The following is a 20,771-nucleotide window of genomic DNA, read 5'->3' as shown; positions in this document are numbered from 1 at the left end:
CATCATCATCATCTTTATCATTGTCATCATCATCTGAGGTTCTCTGGGTGGTTTACAAAGATTATGACCCATCACTTTGCAGGGCACAGAGGCTCTGCCTCCTTCACACAGCCTGTGTGTTGCACAAACATAACTTCATAAACAAAGAGGGCTAGAAACTTAAGTATTCAAATATTGTATTTCCCACATATGGAGTTCAACATTCTCGTATTTATAACATCAGGAAATACTGGATGGTATCCAATGTTAGTCTAACTTAAGTCCCATTCATTTCAATGGGTCTATTCTAGGTAGGAGTAACATTGGATACAATTCAATATTTTTGAAAACTGTTTGAATTGGTTCAAATCTGCCTGGCAGACAAATTCATAAAAAGCTGTTGTGAAAATTAAATTGAATAAACGGGAATGGCAAAATCCATATAAATTTCTTTTAGGTTCAATAGCACGTCTAGCTTTAAAGCAGACTTAATTATAGCAGGTTTAGTAATCCGAACACACATCACTCTATCTGTCCTCAAGGCATTTAATAAAGCCTCCCCTGTCTTCTGTTTGAGTGTACATTTTACATAAAATGGAGGAAGAAACAGAATCTTCCTATTTACGGAAATTGGTCTTTTTCACACCTCTCTCTGTGTTTGGTGTTCTTATTAGGAAGCAAACGAATCACTCAGTAGACACATTCACTGAGTTCACGAATACTCTGCTTAGAACTTTTAAAGAATGTGACATCCTATTTCAAGTCCAGGTTTTGGTTTTTCATGCCGTCTGGAACTCCATGAGGGAAGAGGGAGCAATGTTTGTGGAAGGGACTCAGTAGGGGGGATGAGTCGCCAGGAGTTGGCAACTCATGACCTCCAGATGCTTTGGACTACAACTCCCATGATCCCTCACCATGTTGTGCTGGCTAGGGCTGATGGGAGTTGTAAGCCAAAATGTCTAGTTGTCGCCCCTGTGTCAAGCATCCTGATATATTGATGCATCTCTGCTCCAAATCATGAACTCCTGAAATGGCTTTTCCCTAATGAAAGCACCACAAACATCCAGGATTTATTACACATGTTTGTGTGTACTGTTTAGGTTCACCCTGAGCCGCATGTTATTCTTAGTCCGAATTGATGTTTATACGTGCATGCATACCTGCCTATTTGTTTATTTGTGTGTGCGTGTTATGTAGCTGTGACGAAGATAGCCAGCAAATGAATAGCAGTTGGATGGAAATGAGTCAGAGTTAATAAATTCTGACTCAGATCTTCGCTAACAATAACACACAAGCCGGGGTGGTGGGCGGGGGGGAGGCAGGAAAGGCAGCCTAAAGCCATGGTGAGGAGGTATTCTAAGTTATTAGACCGGGCTGTTGAGGGAGGGAGTGGATTCCCTGTTGTTTGCTACCCCAGAATTGTGGAGGGAAAAAGGAGACCGCGGTTGGAATCTCCCTTCACTCTCATGGGTCACCCAGGGATGCAGAGGCATTTTAGCCAGGTGAGGTAGGAGAGAACTGGGCTGAATAGCCTCACTGTGCTTCACTCTTGGGTGGGGTGCAGCCTGTTTATGTTTCTCTATATATAGCGCCCCACCCCCAGCCATGCATTGGCCGTGCCACCTCCCAGCTACGATGAATTGCAGCCTATGTGCGTGCCATCGTTGGAAGGGCCCGGTCGAAGCCAAAGCAAACACACCGATGGGAAAAAGAGCCCAATCTTGCCTCTCAGAGAGGCAATCCGAGGGACTACGCAGGAGTCATTTTCCCTTCCCCACAAGTCGTAGTATGGGGAGAGGGAGGACCGATTGGGGATGGCATTGCAAAGGTCTGTGCGTGGGGATGCTGACGGAGTGGGAGGCCTCAAAGCTGATGTGCAATTGGACTCACCCTTCTCCATTTCTTCTTGTTTCTAGGTACCATCATCCTGTCAGCCCCTCCCTCCACCTGAACTGGTAAGTGCTGATCTGCACCCATCCGCCGTACATTCTGTGCCTTTTCTATATTCTTTTTCCATCTCTTGTGCCTCCCTTTTTTATCTGCTTAGTGAGTGTGCGTGGTGTGTGTCACAGGGACGCAATTAAACATGTAACCAACTTTGGCTGCATACTGATGCATCTTATTAAAAAGAAGATTCGCCACGGGTATTTTTTTTTCCTTCTGTAGAGTGATCCTGCCCTCCCTAAAAACTTTGCAAAAACTTTTGGCAGGCATACATCTCAGCAAAGGAAACATTGATTGAGTCTTCTGTCTTGCACCACCACCCCTCCTCCAATGTTTCAGGCTTAAAAAACAAAAACAGTTTGCAAATTTATCCAATTTAACGTTCATTTGTGTTGTTGTTGTGAAATTAATATCATCAACTTATTGTTTAACTGTTATTATTTTCTTAATAATATTTAATAGTTGTTGTTTTATCACTCAGTTTTTAAAGAGTTGATAAAACTGCTATCTGGGATAGGAGTGAGAGGTGATATTGTGATTTTATAAGCTTGCAGTAAGCCTGTGCAATGCACTGCCAGTTTCTGTCCCAAACCTTCAGAACCAGTTTCCTCTGAGTTCAGTCCTGGGGGGACGATTGGACATATGTACAAAACACAGTAAGTGCCCTTTCGTAGAGGCTGCACTGCTCAGTACATGTATTTGATTGCATCTTCTGTACCCTGCAAATGAGCTGCTTCCCATTCTGAGTGATGAGGAGTTCTGTATAAGCCAAAAGCTTGCTTTTTGTTACCCAAATAATCCAGTAAAAGGTTCCACCTTATTTGTCTTTTGTGTAGAGTTGGGGGGGGGGGTTTGCCCGATAAGAGAGATTGCTTTATCCATTTTTTTCCTTTTTGTGAGATTATTATGGTCGTTGCTTTTGACAAAGCATTAAAATCATCTAAATCCTAACTGTCTAGGCTACTCTAGGGCAGAGATTAATGAATCTGCCCAAGAGAATTCTAGGGAATTATTATTATTATTATTATTATTATTATTATTATTATTATTATTTATATAGCACCATCAATGTACATGGTGCTGTACAGAGTAAAACAGTAAATAGCAAGACCCTGCCGCATAGGCTTACAATCTAATAAAATCATAGTAAAACAATAAGGAGGGGAAGAGAATGCAAACAGGTACACTGGATTTTTGGAGGCTGATCTTTCTGCTGAACTCGGGGCACTGATGGAATTTGTAACTGGGTACGTGCTGGAGTTTGTAGGGCAACTTTCCCCAACCTAGTGTCCTCCAGAGCTTTTGAGCTACAACTTCCATAAGCCTTGGCAAGCATATCTGATTGTCAAGGATTATGGGAATTGTAGTCCAAAACACTGGAGGACCCACCAACTGGGTTTCCTGTAAATGGCTGCTATAGAGGCCTCTGCAGCTACTGTAAGATCATGGTTACCCATTGAGCCCTCTGTGCTAGCCTGGAAGAGACTTCTGGGACACAGACAGCAATTCCGGGCATGTTCCACACAGGCCGTAACAGATGTGGAAACTGACTCTCTTGCGAGTGCATCCAGGGTCAAGTGGCTTCATGGGAGCCTTAGTTCCTGTGAGCATCTATGGATGCTTTTGCTGCAGCCTTTTTGATGTGAACTGGAACTTTTTCCACCCCTGTCCCCTTATGCTGCTCTATCTCTACCCTTTGGAATTTTTATTTGAGGTTCAGTCATGTCCCCCATACTTTCCAACGTCTTTGTTAAATCCAAGACTGGCCCTACCACTAGGGAGAGTGAAACAGTCACTTAAGTGGCACAGGATGGTAGGTGGCAGCAAGGTGATGGAGGAGTTTGCAGTTTTCCCTGGGGACCCTAAAGTAGCCTGCTGCCTTCAGGTGTAGTAGATGCTGCTGTCCCATCACCAGTGCTGAAGTAAGATTCATCTGCCAGTCCAATCATGTTCTGTAGCTGGAATGGGAAGGGGGTGCCATCTTGTTCTTCGCATCAAGCAGCTACATGTCTTGAACTGACCGGGCTAAAATTGCTGGGAGATGTTGTTTGGCAAATTGGGTTGAGGTGTCATCAGTATGCGGATGATACCAGTTCTATTTCTTGTCTTCCCCAGAACTAGATGAAGTAGAAGTTTTCAATACCTTTCTTAGATGTGATTAGAATGGTGAGGACAAGGTGCAGGGCCTTCTCCATCCTGGCACCCTCCCTCTGGTACTCTACCCAAGGAAGTCCATCAGGCTGGTTTCCTCTTTCCAAAAACTGATTAAGATGTTTTCATTTTAGGAGATGTTAGGGAATGAAGGAGGGATATGGTTGCTTTCAACTGATCCTTTTTATTTAAAACCTTTTCCACTGCTGCGTGATTTACTTTGTACATGATAAATCTTCATGGTTCTATAAACTACTCTGTTGATCTTCACAAATGTTTTTCTTGGGTTTCATTCTCTCTTTTACCAATGTGATTTTTTGCCAATCTGAGGACCCCGACTTGGTCATGTGGCAGAGTATAAATGCACCCCCATATCTCCTCCAGAGGGTCCCCCAGCCCTCCGGAGCAGATTTGGAGGACATGCAGGGCAACTTCAGCAGAAAGGAGAAGACGTGGGAAGCCCTGTTCTGCAAATGGTAGCCTTCTGAATGCTGAAGACCATTTCTAGAGCCAACCCAACATATCTTAAAATAATAACAAGAGCAGCATCAGCATCAGATGTTTATTTTAACCCCTTGAAAAGGGAATGAAATAAATGTTAGTAATGTAACTTAAGAGGATACCTTTACATTCCCTTCTTGCTGAAATACAATTTGCCTGTTTGTTCTGTGGGGTCAAGCAGGGAACTGCAACTAATCCGTTAGCAAGAAGAAAGCGTTCAGCCCCACCCAATGTGGGCCCAAGGATGTCTTCGACAAGCGCTGACCATACAGGAATGTTTTGCAGAAATGCCAAGAAGCCAAAGGACAGATAAGAGTCTCTCCAGCTTTCTCTGCAAGAAAGCGTTGCTGCCCTGCCCTTCTTTTTACTGTTCGGGCGTTCATTTGAATGCACAAGGGCTTAAAGTGGGTAGAGGGTTAGGGCCGTGCATGCTGGCTCCGCCCCTATGCTTCTGGCCCTGCTGGCCCCGCCCCCGCAGTTCAGAGCTCAGATCATGTTGAATCGGTTTGAAAGGAGGTTCTACGCTTGAACGTGAGTAGAACTCTCTGCTGATAAGGCAGAGTCCGAGATGGTGCGGCAAGTTCTCGTGTTCAAGTGAACGCAAGTAAAATTCCTTTTCAGACCTTGCCGAATCAATACTGCAAAGTCTGAGGGGAACAGGGCCAGCGCTCCCAAGGGATGGGGCAAGGCGTGGCTGGCCTTCACGTGAACGCCTGGACAGGGCTCTTGGCTGCCCTTGAATCTGGGGTCAATAAAGGAAGTTGACATCACAGAGAACACATGGATCTGGAGGAGGGGTTCATGACAGCTCCCCCCAAGGGAGAGCTATCAAGTGTCTGAGAATTCCCATACACAAACAATTGAAATAATATGTCTGTGTTCACCACATATAATACTGCCCAGTTCATGGAAATCGACCAGAAAATTCAATAGACATTGTTAAAAAGTGATGTTCGTTTTTGATTCAACAGGTTGTTTCAGGTTATCAAGCTTAATTGCCACAGTATTCTCCCCCACAAGGGTGCATTTTCCACCCCACTTACATTTGATGCCTGAAGTGGAGGCTTAGGGCTTTTAAGGGCACCGTTCCTGTGCATCTGCCTGCCTGTTTGCTTCCCTTTGCATCTTTCCCCATAATACCAGTCCATCGTGTACATATGCAAATAAAGATATTATACAAGGCACCGCAAATGTCCAGCGTTGTTTGATCCTGCAGAGGCTACCATAGGACATGGCTAAGGCACAACTGTGGAATATGTGGCCCTCCAGATGTGGCTGAACTGCAACTCCCATCATCCCTCAACATTGGCTGTGCTAGCTGGGGTTGATGGGTGTTGCAATCCTCCAACAAAGAGGAGCACAAAGGGAATGTTTCGTAGGATTTTGCTCAAACCCTTTGGGGAGCTCTTTGTATGTAACTTTACCTTGCTTGCATTTGTGGGGTGGGAAGTGGGGAATATGTCTGTTTATTGCAGGTGTGTTGTTTTAATCACAGGCTGCTTTAACGGTGTGTCCCTAGTAGAAGAACATTGTAAAACTTTTGCCATTGCATACCAATCCTTCAACCCTGGCTTGAGGTTCAAACCGTTGCTGAACAGTTTACATAACCCTGCTGCAGCCCCCCCGTGGTAGCTGGCTACATTCCCACGACTGGTTTCTTATGGAAAGAAACTGTACCGCACGATCAGTAGTTTTGAAAGTAAGGTTCTTTGTATTTTTAAAAAAAACTTAAATAAATACACTTCTCCTTTGCTCTATTTTTTCCACATGTCAAGAGGCGGAATACAGCCCCGGTCCGGCGCATTGAACATTTGGTAAGGCTGCATTTTATCCTACTCTTTTTAACCTTGCCTGTGGGGCTCCTTGGTCTGAAATTTGATTTGCAAAAGACAAAAAAATTGTGTCTCGTGCTCCCATGCTGACACATAACCAGTAGGGGTGTGCAAAGATTTTTTTTTCCTTTTTGTAATTACATTCATTTTTGTACTTAAAGGCCTTGTTCGTTTTTTGACCCATTTGTTTCATGACTCAAGTCAGATTTTGCTTCAGTTTGATGCTTTTTCTCTCTCTCTTTGCATCTGTGGCAGAAGAGTTGACTTCACAGCTTCCTCCTTCTGGCTGCCATTCCTTTTTCCTAGATGCCCCCAGATCAGGAGTGGACAGGAGGTAGATCTCCAGATGTTCTGGACTTCGACTCAAAGAAGCCTCTGACAGCATGGCCGAAGGTCAGGAATGCTAGGAGCTGAAGCCCCAAAACATCTGGAGATCTATTTTCTGACCCAAATCTAATATTGTTCTGGAGTGGGGGGGGGGGGTTTTCTAAGACCTCTTTCTGTCTAAACTTGCATAGGATTAAAGTGTTCAAAGCACTTTGAATATATTACCTTGTTGTACCACTTACAACAACCCTGTGAAGTAGGTATTATTGGCCTTCTACTGCAGGTGGGAACCTGAGGCTGAGAAGGTATGTTGCTTGCCTAAAGCCCAACTAGTGAGTTAACGGCCAAGTCAAGATTCAAACCAGGAGGGGTTCCTGATTCATAGTTTAGGGGCAAGCTTCATGTTACATTACTTGTGCTGCAAAAAAGAAAAGAAAAGAAAGCATGTGTAATTTAGCCACTTTCATTTTAATGGAAAAATCATCAATGAGGGCCCCTGATTCAGAACATGCTTTCAGTTTGGATTGGGGGCCCATGCCAGTTATTTTATTATTTATTTATTTATTTATTTATTTATTCATTTCATTTCTATATCGCCCATAGCTGAAGCTCTCTGGGCGGTTCCTACCAAACATCACCCCCAACGGCTGTTTGCCTCCAAAGGTACTGTTTTCAGTAAGAAATACCTTCAGAGGTCAATAGTAGTTGCTGGGTGATTTGGCAGAAGTAACATCGGGGCCTGCTCCTGCTGGACTCTTCCCCCCCCACACAGGGCAAACTGCCATCTTGGCCCTGTGGGGAAGAAGAAGGACCGAGGGGACAGGAGCAGGCAGAAGTAACATCGGGGCCTGCTCCTGCTGGACTCTTCCCCCCCCCACAGGGCAAACTGCCATCTTGGCCCTGTGGGGAAGAAGAAGGACCGAGGGGAGAGGAGCAGGCAGAAGTAACATCAGGACCTGCTCTTGTTGGACTCTCTCTCTCTCTCTTTCTCTCTCCTCCCTCCCTCCCTCCTTGACTCCTTTTCCTTGTGTGTCATGTCTTTATTAGACTGTAAGCCTGAGGGCAGGGACTGTCTTTTTTTCCCTAAGTGTAAGCCGCTCCGAGAGCCTTTTTTGGCTGAGGAGCGGGGTATAAGTATGATAAATAAATAAATAATAAATAAATAGATTGGGACTCTGCATGGAAGTTTGTTCCTTCAAAATATAAGTGGACAGTTAAAACACACTGAAATAAGACATATGAATAATGTAATTTGTCTCTCTCGGTGTAGTTTGGGTCTCTCTCAGTCTCTCAGCGACTATGCTAACCAGGTTTTGATGACATCCTTCAACATGCTCCTTGATTAGACTATGAGCTTTTCTAAACGAGGCTGTTAGTCCTCTGTATCTACTTTCAGTTTCGGTACGGAACTGAGATCCAAGCAGAACACGAAGAGCGTTTTCTTTCCTGCTTTTCTGCTACATAACCTCTAGGTGGCACTGTGGTGTAGTGGAATAGCGCAAATACATGAGTGGAAAAGGCGTTTTCTTTCACTTTCACAAACACCACATTTTCCCTGCTTTAAAAACACACAGTAAAACTTCTGTTTAAAAATAGAAACAAAACTGGAGGGTCACATTATCGACTAGAGAGCCTGTAAACAATAATGAGTAGGGAATGACTCATGTAGAAAAGCTCTATATGCCCCCACCTCTGTGTTTTGCTGTAGCAGAATAGAGTTCCTTTGTCCGGTAGCTTCTCAAAGCCCCTGAAACATAAACACATGACCTGAATTTGAAGTCTGCTGAAAAACGTTATTTAGAGGCTTTTGGCTCGGAGAAGGAGCTTCCAAAATACTGGGCAGAGGGCGCTGGATTGATGTTGCCTGGTGACAAGCACTGCAGACCCTGCACTGATCAGGGGTTGGACTAAATGACCTTTACGGCCCCTTCCAACTCTATGATTCTAGCACAGTTTGCGTGCATGCTGTCTTCCCATCTGCTTGACCTGAATGGTTTGCTTGTAAACAGTTTGTTCTGAAAGGCACCACAAGTATCCTCAAGGGGAGACTGAGCCCTGCAAAAGAGTCAGCGAATAGGGAGAGGAAATTGTAGGCTTTAGGGAAAGCTATGAATATGTTTACCAATTTATATTTAAAAAGGGACAAAGAGCCTTTTGGCGTATTAAAGACTGACTCACTTATCATGTCATAAGTCTTGGTGGGCAAGAGGCCACAACATCCGATTAGAAAGAGAGAAACTGGTGACCCTTCGATCTCTGTTATTTGCAAGAATTAAAACAAATCTGAGATGCAAATGTTTAAGTACACTCTCCAACTTGCTTCTGACAATTGGTGTTTTGTGTTCTCCTGTTTGGAATTCTTACAATGCTGCTTGTTATGAGTGGGCAGCAGAGGTGGGGAACATGTGGGCACCAGATGTTGTTGGACTACAACTCCCATCAGCCCCAGGCAGCATGGCTAATAGTCAAGGGTGATGGGCATTTCAGGCCAGCAACATCTAGAGAGCCGCATGTTCCCTTTCCTTGCTTTAGAGAGACCAGCAAAAAGAAATCTGCTTCTCAGTTTTCTAAAGGAGCATTAGTTTCTGATGGCTTTTTTGCTACGTGCTGACTTCTCTCGCTTCCTTGTATTTATTTTTCAGGGCTCCACAAAGTCCCTCAATACAGCAAAGCAACGAAACACATTACCCAGGTAAGGGTCTGGCATTAGGTGAAAGGCCTAGAATTGTGTGTGTGTGTGTGAGAGAGAGAGAGAGAGGGCACAACTCAGCCAAGTTCATATCTATTACTCTTCATGGTGAATTGTCTTTCGTCAAGAACAGTAATGATTCCTGTGGCATGGACCAATGGCCTTGTTTGCGCATTGTCTCACAACTAAAATGTGTCCCTAGCAAATTGTGCAGTTGTGCGCAAACACTGCAAAACTAATCAGATCTGAAACTCTGCAGTTGCACCTTAAAAAAAAATCCTTTTTTCCCCATTAACTTTAAACCTTTAACTTTTAAAACTTTTGAACTTTTTAAAATGACCTTGATATGCTCTTGGGCGCCTTCTGCTGAGTGATATGTAGGGACCTGGCTTCCTCAAAGCGTGTTCCTTTCTTCCTTTTAGAAGCTTCAGCCTGGATCACGTAATGGAACGCAAATATGATTTTGACCTCATCTACATCACTGAGCGCATCATCTCTGTCTTCTTCCCCCCTGTCTTGGAGGAGCAGCGTTACCGTGGCAACCTCCGGGAGGTGGCCCAGATGCTAAAATCCAAGCATGAGGACAAGTACATGGTAAGGAGGCCCAGGAAAGTCAGAGATGGTGAGGAGCCAACGCATCAGATCCTGGGTTGCTCCCAAATGGTGGAATGCGCTCTCTCTCGAACTACGATTGGTCCCCATTCTCTAGACTTTTAGAAAGGGTGTGAAGGCACATCTTTTAAATTTAGCCTTTTAAACTATCTAGCTGTTATAATGTTTACGGGTCTGAATGTTCTTATTTTCATTGCGTTACAGTTTGATTGTTTTAAATTGCTGTGCACCAGCTTGATGGACATAGAAAATGTTGAAAATAAATAAATAAATGTGAGGACAATTGCAGGGTGGGTGCTTAAAATCAGAATTCCTCATTTTCTAAGTGGGTTTAAATGGGTGTGTGAGGTATATGCCTGGCTCCTCAAGGAGATGGAGAGAGGTTTTTGAGCGTCGCCTTGATATGTCAACTGTATGCTTATGTTCCCTGTGCGTCCTGTTCCTCAACATCAGTGGGCTTCACCACACGAGACTAAAAGCCTGCATCCTTACCGGGGCTTCTGTTTTCAGATTCTTTGCGGAAATGAGATTGGCTGCCTTACACAGGTGGACACGTGCTTTGATTTGGGAAATACCTATCTATATGTTTCATTTTATAGCCACTAGATGGTGATGTGGTTGTAACGCAACTCCGGAATTTCACAGGAAAGAATTGTGTTTTGAAGTCTTCTTATTGGGTTTTCCCCAATCTTTTTGAAAGCAAGATAAAGCTCAAAAAGTGCAGATGCCCTGGAGGTTGATGAAGTCGTGTAAAGGACCTGCAAATGTCCATGAGTGACTAATCAAGAGCATGCGATTAAAGCCTCGTGTAATTAATTCCAATGTCTGAGCTGAGATACAGCATGAGCCTTTCCTCGATTTTGAAGAGGTGCAAGCTGCCAGGGCAGAGACAGATTGTACATCTTGTGGGCGAGCTGAAGAGATGGCTACGTTTCGAATGTGACTTTGTAAAGGGACAGGAAGCAGAGATGACTGATGCACGTGTGTCATTGCAGGGATGTGGCAAGGTGGTGTAGGAAGCTGCTCTGGGATAGAGGAATAAAAGCTGGAATGGTTGTAGATGGCAGGATGAAATCTGGAATTTACTAGGCCTTCAGATCATCCTGATTAGCTGAGAGAGGATTGGTTGGTCAAGTAAAATGCAGGCTGGTTGGCAACCCCAGCCGAGGGTCATTGCGAGGCATGGAGGCCAATGTGATGATGTCTCTTTGTATCAACAGCTCCTCAACCTGTCAGAGAAACGACATGACATCATCAGATTGAATCCCAAGGTGAGGGGGAGAAGGACTGTGGGTAAAGTGCTTATATTGACCTGAGAGTTTGTCTAGACCAGCCTCTGCCGACCTCATGGTTTCCAAATGTGTTAGACCACAACATCTTCCAGACAGCTAGGGGATGCTGGAAGTTGTGGTCTAACGTATTTGGAAAACACCAGGTTGGGGAAGTATGGTCTAGATTGAAGCAAGCTGTATGCATGGTTCTTAAATGTTCTCCTGGTGGAAGTTTACAAAACAACTGCCTATATGTTCCCGGATGTAAGGTAAATAAAGGAAAGGAACCTCTCATGCAAGCACTGAGTCATTACTGACTCTTGGAGGGACACCAGCTTTCGCTGACGTTTTCTTGGCAGGCCTTATAGCGGGGTGGTTTGCTGTTGCCTTCCCCGGCCGTTATTACCTTTCCCCCAGCTAACTGGGTACTCATTTTACCGACCTTGGGAGGATGGAAGGCTGAGTCTACTCAACCCCGCTGCCTGAAGCCAGCTTCCGCTGGGATTGAACTCAGGCCATGGGGAGAGTTTCAGCTGCAGAAACTGCTGCTTTACCGCTCTGCGCCACACGAGGCTCTCTAAGGTAAATAAAAGCCTTGTGTAATTAAGCCCGATGTCCAAGCTGAGATAAAGTCTGAGCCTTTCCTCCATTTTGAAGAGATGCAAGCTGCCAGCACAGAGACAGTTTGTACATCCTTGTGGGATGGTCACTGTCACTCTGAGCAGAATGAAAGGAAAGGAGAGAAACAGGCATCTGTGAGTCCACAACGCACCATAATCTCAGGTGCTAGGTACAAACATGGATGGTAGCTGCCCTGTTGATCCACAGAACAGGCAATGAACACAACACTTGACAGTCTAATTCCAGGCCCAATCAAGAGACATCCTGGGACTGAATCAGGGAGGAACTGAAACTTCCCTTGGCAACTGACCCCGCCTCTTTCATGAGGCTGGTCTTGCACAATAATCTATGATTTGGATAATGTCACTTATGTGTTGCTGTGGAATTAGCACACAACCCCTCTCGCTCTGGTTTTCAGTTTTATGTAAACTAGGAATGGGCGAACTCCCCCGAGTCCTTTTTATGCTTTGGTCGTCAGACTCCTGCCAGTTGCCTGACCCTAGCATCCATACGGGGTGAGCCACCAGATGGTCCACAGGAATGTGGCAAAAGCTTGCATCTTTTTCTCTCTTTTTTGTACACGAATTGCAATTTGCGCAAATTCGCAGCTGGGAACATTTATGGAAATCACGATTTGTGCAAAATCACAGCCATAAATAGCTCAGTTTGTGTAAAAATGCAGGTGTAGGGAATAATTTACGCCTCCAATTTTTGTGATAATTGCGCTACTTAATGGCTGCAATTTTGTGCAAATCAAGATGTCCGCAAATATTTACAGCCGCAGATTGCGCAAATCAGGATTTGCACACAAAAGAGAGTAGGAAACTGTGGGCTTGCCCAACTCAGTGCACGATGACTCAAGACAGCTCAGGGATCCGTGAGCTGGTGTTGGGGGGGGGATGTGAACTGGCAAAACTCACTGAGATCCACCCCAAAATGGATTCCTCTGACATTACTAGACTATACTTACTCTGTGGCACTTGTAAAGGGCTTTTTTGTCATGCATGGCCATGATTTCCACTGTCAGTGGGAGGGGAAAAATTGGAACAACAAACATACATTTTTACATTTTTTTTGCCCTACCTCCCCCGAGAACACCTACACATACAGCTTTGTTTGATTTGCATAGCATATCCCAGTAATGAACTTTGAGCTTTGGGCAGCAAAGTGTGGGGATCGTCCATAGCAAGGGTGCAGAATCTCAGGCCCAGGGTCCAAATCTGGACCTCCTGGGGTCCCAGTCCCACCCTCCGTGTTTCCCCAACCACTGATCTTTTGGTGGTTTTCTGGCTTTCGTGCAGTTTTTTTCTCATTCTAAAAGTTTGAAATGCCTCTCCTAATAAGGCTTGAGACTGGCAGGGAAAGTTTTGAGCTTTAAGCTAAACTATGCTGGTATTTTATGGCCCCGCCCCCTTTTGGCTTTGGCCCCGCCCAGCACCAGAATGCGGCTCCTGGCAGCTTTTCTGAAATGGGATTTGGTCCGAGGGCTGAAAGAGGTTGAACACCCCTGTTTTGTTGGTAAAGAATCCCAGAATCTCTTGACTCTGGTCCCCTCTAACTTGTGTCTGTTATATGTATGTGGATGCAGGTCCTTCACTCTGATACTTCTCTCTGCTCCCTGACACAGGTGCAAGATTTTGGCTGGCCAGACCTGCATGCCCCACCGCTGGACAAGATCTGCTCCATCTGCAAAGCCATGGAGACCTGGCTAAACTCAGACCCACAGCATGTGGTTGTGCTTCACTGCAAGGTGAAGGGCGATATGCCCCCTTCTTCCTGCCCATTGTAGATGGAAGTTTAGGGGAGGTGGCTGTAGATGGCAGAGACAGTGTGGCAGCAAGACAGCAGAGAAACCAGCAGCTAAGTGGGGAGAGGGCTCCTGGTTTCTGAAGGTCATGAGCTCTGCCCCAAAACTGCCAGCCTGGAAGGTCCCATGACAAAGGTGACCTAGGTGCAGCAGCTCAGGGCTTGTGACTAATAACGACATTGCCCATTTGCCCAGTGGGCAAACATGGCTGGTGTGATGGCCCTGCCTCCAAGTTGGCTCCTAGGTGATGGCAAAACTTTTCATCCCTTTGGGTTGACAGCCCTGTTGATGTTATATGGTCCTATCTCCATTGTTTAACATGTTCTCTCTCACTCGCTCTTTCTTTGTGCCAGGGCAACAAGGGCAAGATGGGCGTAATCGTTGCAGCCTACATGTACTACAGCAAAATCTCTGCAAGGTACTGGGCAGGTGAAACATAGGGGTGGGAGGCTGCCATTGTGTGTTCAGCATAATTCTCCATTCTCCCTCACATGCAGTTCATTCTCTCTCTCTCTCTCTCTCTCCCTCTCTCTCTCTCTCTTTCCCGCCCACCCCATGATCTCGTTTTCCTCCTTTCTCCAGAATTGCCTTCTTTAAGCCCAGTCTCTGTGCATAGAATCCAGATATAGCGTAGCTTTTGTATTCGCTGTCTCACACAAAAGAACACCTCAGGGTCCGAGCATGCGCACGCCCTCACACACGCCTCTGTACTTTCTTTTCTCTTTAGTGCGGACCAGGCCCTCAGCACACTGACCATGCGCAAGTTCTGCGAGGACAAGGTGGCTGCTGCCCTGCAACCTTCCCAGAAGAGGTGAGACTCGTACTTTCATTTCCTTCTGTACTTCTACTGGCTAACTGTGACTATTTCAAAATGGCTGACATGTGGAAATAAGCTCTGAGGTTTGTGGGAAGGGCAACGTAGCAGGGCTATTGTAGAGGTCGGGTGGGAGGGGCGGTGGCGTTACCCCACAATTGATTATATTATATACGTCTGGATTAATATATCTGGTAAGTATGGAATGTTAGAACTGAGTGGGTGTGGTTTATGATGTAATACGGGGGGAAAGGTGTATATAAGAGTGTTGGGAGTTCGTGAGGGATGTGAGTTTGAGTGTTTCTATTAAGAAACTAGAGGCTAAGGGGTGGTAAAGGAGGTAGGTGTCAAGGCGATTAGCTTCCTCCTGGCCCAAATTATTTCTCATGTGACCTATGGATGCCCCTAAGACAGGAACAGGACACTTGTGGCCCCTCTAGATTTTTTATTTATTTATTTATTTATTTGCAATATTTATCTACTACACCCCATTGATAATTTCAGAGCGGTGTACAAGATAAAATAAAATAAAAACAGTATAAAACACTTTAAAATAGATTTTAAAAGAAGCAAAATGTATAGTGAACCGTGGCTGGTCATTAAGGAAAGGCTTCCTGGAATAATGAGGTTTTTAGGAGGCGCCGGAAGGAGTACAAAGTTGACGCCTGCCTGACCTCCAGAGGTAGGGAATTCCGTGGGAGGGGGGCTACCACATTGAAGACTCTTCCCCTGGTGAACTCCAATCAGAGGATGAGTCTATGTGGAACCACCAGGAGCATGCGCTCAGATGACCTCAGTGGCCGGGCAGGTTGGTAGGGGAGAAGGCGCTCTCTCAGGTATCCTGGTCCCAAGTTGTTTAGGGCTTTGTACACAAGTACAAGAACCTTCAACCTGGCCCAGTAGCAAATAGGCAGCCAGTGCAGTTCCCTCAGCAGAGGAGTTACATGCTGGAAAGGGGTAGCTCCAGACAACAACCGAGCTGCAGTGTTCTGCACTAGCTCCAGCTTCCGGAGCAGCTTCAAGGGCAGCCCCACATAGAGCGTGTTGCAGTAATCCAATCTTTAACTTACAACTCCCATCAGCCAATGGTTAGAGGTGATGGAACTTGAAGGCACATGTTGATCACCTCTGCCCTAAGAGCTTGTGGTTGACCTCTCTCTCTTTTCTCTATGGACAGGTACATCCATTATTTCAGCGGGCTCCTCTCTGGCTCAATCAAGATGAACAGCAATACCCTTTTTCTGCATCATGTCTTGCTTCCAGCCATCCCCACCTTTGAGGCTGGAGGAGGTAAGTGCCAGAGGGCTGAAAAATGATATCTGGAAAATAGCCCTGGTGGATGTTTAGAAAATTTAGGATCGCACAGAGAGAGTGAATAGGGGAGAGATTTTCCTCCATCTCTCATAACATCGCATCAGTGGCATTGATTGACAGCCAATTCGGTACAGATAAAAGGAAATAATTCTTCATAGAACCAAGAAGGAACATGTGCAATTCAGTATCACGAGATGGTGGTGATGGCCACCAGCTTGGATGGCTCTTAATATGAGTTGGACGTAAGAATATAGGAAGTGACCTTATATCAAATCAGAACAGGATTGTTGATAACTGATTGGCACTGGCTATCCAGAGTTTCCACCAGGACGAAAAAAGTTCAAAGTTTTTCAGAGGCAGCGTGCTCTCTGCTGTTGAAAATAGGATGCTGTCGTCACTAGCAGGGCTATTATGATCTTAAGAACATAAGAAGATCCCTGCTGGATCAGACCAAGGGTCTATCTAGTCCAGCACTCTGTTCACACAGTGGCCAGCCAGCCATCGGCCAGGGATGAACAAGCAGGACATGGTGCAACAGCACCCTCCCACCCATGTTCCCCAGCAACTGGGGCACACAGGCTTACTGCCTCGAATCCTGGGCTAGGACATGCACACATATGAGAAAGCATCAGCACGTCTGCAAGGCAAGTTCTGCATCAGAGGTGTGGAAACTTTTTTGGCCTAAGGGCCAGATTCCATTTCAAAGAAGCTCTCGGGGGCCGCATTCCTCTAGTGGACAGGACCAAAGGCAAACATGGCATGGGGTTTGAAAAAATCCAACCCCATCCCCAGTTCCATTGTTACCAGTTTATAGTAGGAAGCATGTCTGTTCAAAAGTAAGCTTGAATATCTTGTCTACTCACAAGTAAGCAGGAATGCTTTTGCCTGGCTATTCAGAAGTAAGCAGGGAAACCCACTGAAGGACAAGGCTCAGAAGGAAGCAGGACTGAATCACTCAGAAGCTTTCTCCCCCTCTCCCTTCCCCACAGGGAAAGCTTTTATTGCTGATCAGCAAGTGATCAGTTATCAGTGCTTTTCTCTGCTACGCACTGAGAAAGGGAGCCTTTTTCAATGCTATGGAAGGGATAGCATTTATCTCCCATCAGCTGCTAATCAGAGATGAGAGCTTTGCCCTCTGTGGCAGAGGGGGTGGGGCCAGAGAAAGAAGCTGCTGGGCTGGATGGGGTAGCACCGTGGGTCTGAGGCTCCCCATCCTTGCTCTAGATAAATAGGCAGCCCCTGTATATGTCACAATTCCAGGAGTATTCCCAATGCCAACACAAGTCGCTGTACCTGTGTTCCTTATGGCAGAACCAGGTTCCAAACAATCTCAGAGTATGCACCAGAAATCTATGCGCTAGGGGGTTGTAGAGTGAGCTCTCTGGTTTATGCAGGTAAGCTGGACATGATGCAAATTTGACACATCTACAGCCATTGTGTATTTGTGCATTCCATACGGTCTATGTGTGAAATTTGGTGCTGGGCCCAGAACTGAGAATCTGTGACATCACAGCCATGGGTACATGTACCTTTAGATAAGTGCAGCCATGTTCTTTTTGAGAATTGATGCACATGCCCACCCTTTGTTTCGCAAATGTGTTGCCTATGATGAATTTGCACCCTACATTGTTTCCCACTTCCCATGGTGGAATTTCCCTGTATCCACCTGCATCCTTCCTTGTCGGGGCCGGGGACGTCCTGACCTTCCACCATAGAAAAGGGTGGTCTCCTAGCCTGTGCTGTATAACCCACCTTTCCTCTCCTAGGTTATCAACCTTTCCTGAAGATCTACCAGTCCATGCAGCTGGTCTACACCTCTGGGATCTAGTAAGTGTGACCTGGTGCTCTCTAGGGCAAAAGCCTCTGGGCTCTTCTGGGATAGGGACCAGTCTCCTGGTGACTTTGATCCCAGCTCTGCTTCTGTTGCTCTGTATCTTGCAGCAGCCTCCATGGCGCCGGCGGGGCTCAGAAGCTCTGCATCTCTCTGGAGCCAGCCTTGCTTTTGAAGGGGGACGTCATGGTGAGTGCTGCCAGCAGCTGAGGACCCAAGAGGTTTTGAAAAATATGGAGCTGATGCCACCCCATATTTGTTTCCTTCCCTCTTCCTGAGAACACGTAGGAACCTTGGAAGCTGCCTTACACTGAGCCAGACCCATCTAGCCCAGTATTGCTGACACTGGCTGGCAGCAATGGGCTCTCCAGAGTTTCAGGCAGGAGTTTTTTCTAGCCCTACCTGGAGATGCCTGGGATCGAACCTGGGACCTTCTGCAGGCAAAACGTGTGGCCTACCACCGAGTCACGGCCCTTCCCATTGCAGCATTATAGGAACGCATGACGTGACATTATCATACGAAACCTGTTTGACCAGAGATGACAAGGCAGGAGTGGAAGAGGGGAAATATGTGCACATATGGGTTGTGCTGCCTCTCCCTCTGGACGTTTTCAACACTCTTTAACAACTGTCATTTATAATTCGCCAGTTCATTATTTCAGTAATTAAGTATTTCATTATTTAATTAAGTATTTCAGTATTTCATTATTTTTTTCTTCTTTTTTGCCACACGTTGAAGTAGCTAAAAATACTAGGAGTTCAAAAGTTCAGCCCTATGGAGATCTATGCAGAAGTCATGGGGCTTACTCCCAGGTAAACTTTCAGACCTGGGATATATATTTAGAGAGGAAAAAGTCCTACAACTCCTGGCTAGGGCATGCTGGGGGGTTTAGGGCTCCCCTCCCCCCCCCCCGTCTAAACGTGCATGGGATTGCACCCTTAGCTCTCTTCCAGTTTAGTTGCACAAAGTAAGTTTACCGTAAATTCCATATCGCTTGTTTTTAAATGACATATAAAATCGTTGTTACTGGGTCCTAGGAGAGCTCCAGGCCATCTGAATGTGCATAAAATCGTTGGGCTCCATTGAGCCAGAAATTCGGTGTGTATGTGTGCGCTGTGGGGGGAGTGTACATGTGTACGTGCATTCATGGATTGGCAGGTACTTCTTGCTCCATGCCCTTATCATCATCATCATCATCATCAATTTCTTTCTTACCCGCCTCTCCGTTTGGATCATGTGTGTTGGGAATGGGGGAATGGCAAAAACGTTCATGCCAGCTGGGAAAATTGTCCCCTCTTCTTCCTTCCTCCCTTGCAGGTGAAATGCTACCATAAGCAGCTCCAGGGAGGCGAGAGGGATGTTGTGTTCCGGGCCCAGTTCCACACTTGCACCATCCACAGCACCCAACTCTGGCTTAGCAAAGATGAGCTGGATGAAGCCTGGAGAGGTGAGCGGGGAGGCCCCAGTTCTGGAAACAAAGGAACAGAAGCAAAGGGAGTGGCGCCACCTCAAATACCTACTCATTGCAAGAGACAAGGTTTAGCTTGCAAACAAGCTGAATTTGGCCCTTTTGGGACTCCATAGCTGCTAAACTGAAGTAAATGAATATATGGCCTGTGAGGTAGGTGACCACAAGGGCCAGCCCTACCATTAGGCAGAGTGAAGCAGTCACCTAATGCAGCAGATACTGGGAGGTGGCAGCAAGGAGCTGGAGGAGAAAGCTGTGTGCCTCATGGCCTGCCCTAAGTTAGCCTGCTGCCATCAGGTTCAACGGAGGATGCTGTTCCATCACCAGTGGTGAAGAAACAATCTCATCAGAAATGGGGTAAGGCACCATTTTGTGCTTCACCTCAGCTGGCAAAATGTCTTAGGGCCAGCCCTGGTAATCACTTTGCCTTATAGGAATCTGATTTTCCTCTCCTTTCCCTCCCCAGACGAACGGTTCCCCTTCGAAGCAAGTGTGGAATTTGTCTTCTCTTCCAGCCCAGAGAAAATTAAAGGTGGGTGAAGGCTGAGTTGGAGGGAGGTGGATGCAGCCCCGTGAACAATTTCCCCTTGTCTCCAAGAGGTCAGGTCTCAGGGTGTGGCCTGAAGGCCTATGATGTAACTAGGGATGGTGGAGGAGTCTGTCCGGGGTTTCAGCCCCCTCCGGACTTCAGCTTGTCTCCCCACAAGCTGGCCTGACTCGCCCTGCGATGAGTCGGGCCACTGCATGGATTTTCCCTTTTTTATTATGGGCATAAAAAGAAATTTGCATAACGTATGACAATTTTAGCCGAAATTTGCATAATTTGCGCAAATTTATTTTTGCACATTAAAAAAAATGGAAGCGTTCCCAGATTTCAGGAAAAGCTGCGTGACTCAGCCTGTAAATGCGAGCCAAGTGGAGTGTTCAGCAGGAGTCTGTTGAGGCCCAAAATGGCCGGATTTCACAGTGACAGACATCCTTAGATGAAGCAACCTCACTGAAGCTAAGCCGGTTTTGAGCTGGTCAAGTGCTTGGATGGGCGGCTGCCCGGGCCAAAACCCATGTATGCTGCCTTCATTTCCATAGAAAAAGGTGATTTGTTGAGCATCAATTGCCCACAAGAGGTGGCTGGTGAGCTGTGTTTGGATTGGGTGAGGTCAGTTCACATGCCAGATAAATTGTGCGATGTTGGGAAGCATCTTAAGGTGCCCTGGCACATTTTTTCGTGTGTGTGTGTGTGTGTGTGTGTGTGTTCTAGCTCACCTGAGGTAATCCTTCTCCTTGCACTCCAGACCAATAAAATCCCCTAGGCCCTGCGAACATTGGCAGTGGTGAAGAGGGGGAGCAAGGAGGACATTGTCTGCTGATTGGATCAAAGCCTTTCCTCCTGCCTTAAGCCTTCTAGGCTTCCATTCACTGCCATAGTCAAGGCCACATATATCCCTTGATTGCAAAACAAACGAACAAACCCAAAGAGTAGGGTGGGGGTAGCATTAAGAAAATGAAAACCACAAGAAAAGAAGCAGAACCGCAACCTGAGCATGGACTGAAAGCTTTTTTCCTGTGGAACGAAAACTATAAAAACCCTCGTTTTGACTAACATCTTCCT

At 46.0% G+C, this 20,771-nt stretch overlaps 1 protein-coding gene across 4 annotated transcripts in view; it reads left to right on the top strand.

Annotated features, from left to right (window-relative positions):
* Window positions 1-20,771, top strand: part of TNS2 (tensin 2) — a 146,802-nt gene that overhangs the window by 95,495 nt on the left and 30,536 nt on the right. For all 4 annotated transcript variants that reach the window (XM_063119224.1, XM_063119225.1, XM_063119226.1 and 1 more), the window contains 13 exons: window positions 1,896-1,934; window positions 6,351-6,389; window positions 9,377-9,426; window positions 9,846-10,017; window positions 11,256-11,306; window positions 13,555-13,677; window positions 14,088-14,152; window positions 14,462-14,545; window positions 15,726-15,838; window positions 17,629-17,689; window positions 17,804-17,882; window positions 19,012-19,141; window positions 19,629-19,694. In XM_063119224.1, coding sequence (XP_062975294.1) covers window positions 1,896-1,934; window positions 6,351-6,389; window positions 9,377-9,426; window positions 9,846-10,017; window positions 11,256-11,306; window positions 13,555-13,677; window positions 14,088-14,152; window positions 14,462-14,545; window positions 15,726-15,838; window positions 17,629-17,689; window positions 17,804-17,882; window positions 19,012-19,141; window positions 19,629-19,694 — 1,072 coding nt within the window. The remainder of the gene's footprint in view (window positions 1-1,895; window positions 1,935-6,350; window positions 6,390-9,376; window positions 9,427-9,845; window positions 10,018-11,255; window positions 11,307-13,554; window positions 13,678-14,087; window positions 14,153-14,461; window positions 14,546-15,725; window positions 15,839-17,628; window positions 17,690-17,803; window positions 17,883-19,011; window positions 19,142-19,628; window positions 19,695-20,771) is intronic.

The sequence above is a fragment of the Elgaria multicarinata genome, chromosome 3 (genome assembly GCF_023053635.1).
Source record: "Elgaria multicarinata webbii isolate HBS135686 ecotype San Diego chromosome 3, rElgMul1.1.pri, whole genome shotgun sequence".
Lineage (NCBI taxonomy): Eukaryota > Metazoa > Chordata > Lepidosauria > Squamata > Anguidae > Elgaria > Elgaria multicarinata.
This window is presented reverse-complemented; position numbering and strand designations above follow the sequence as displayed.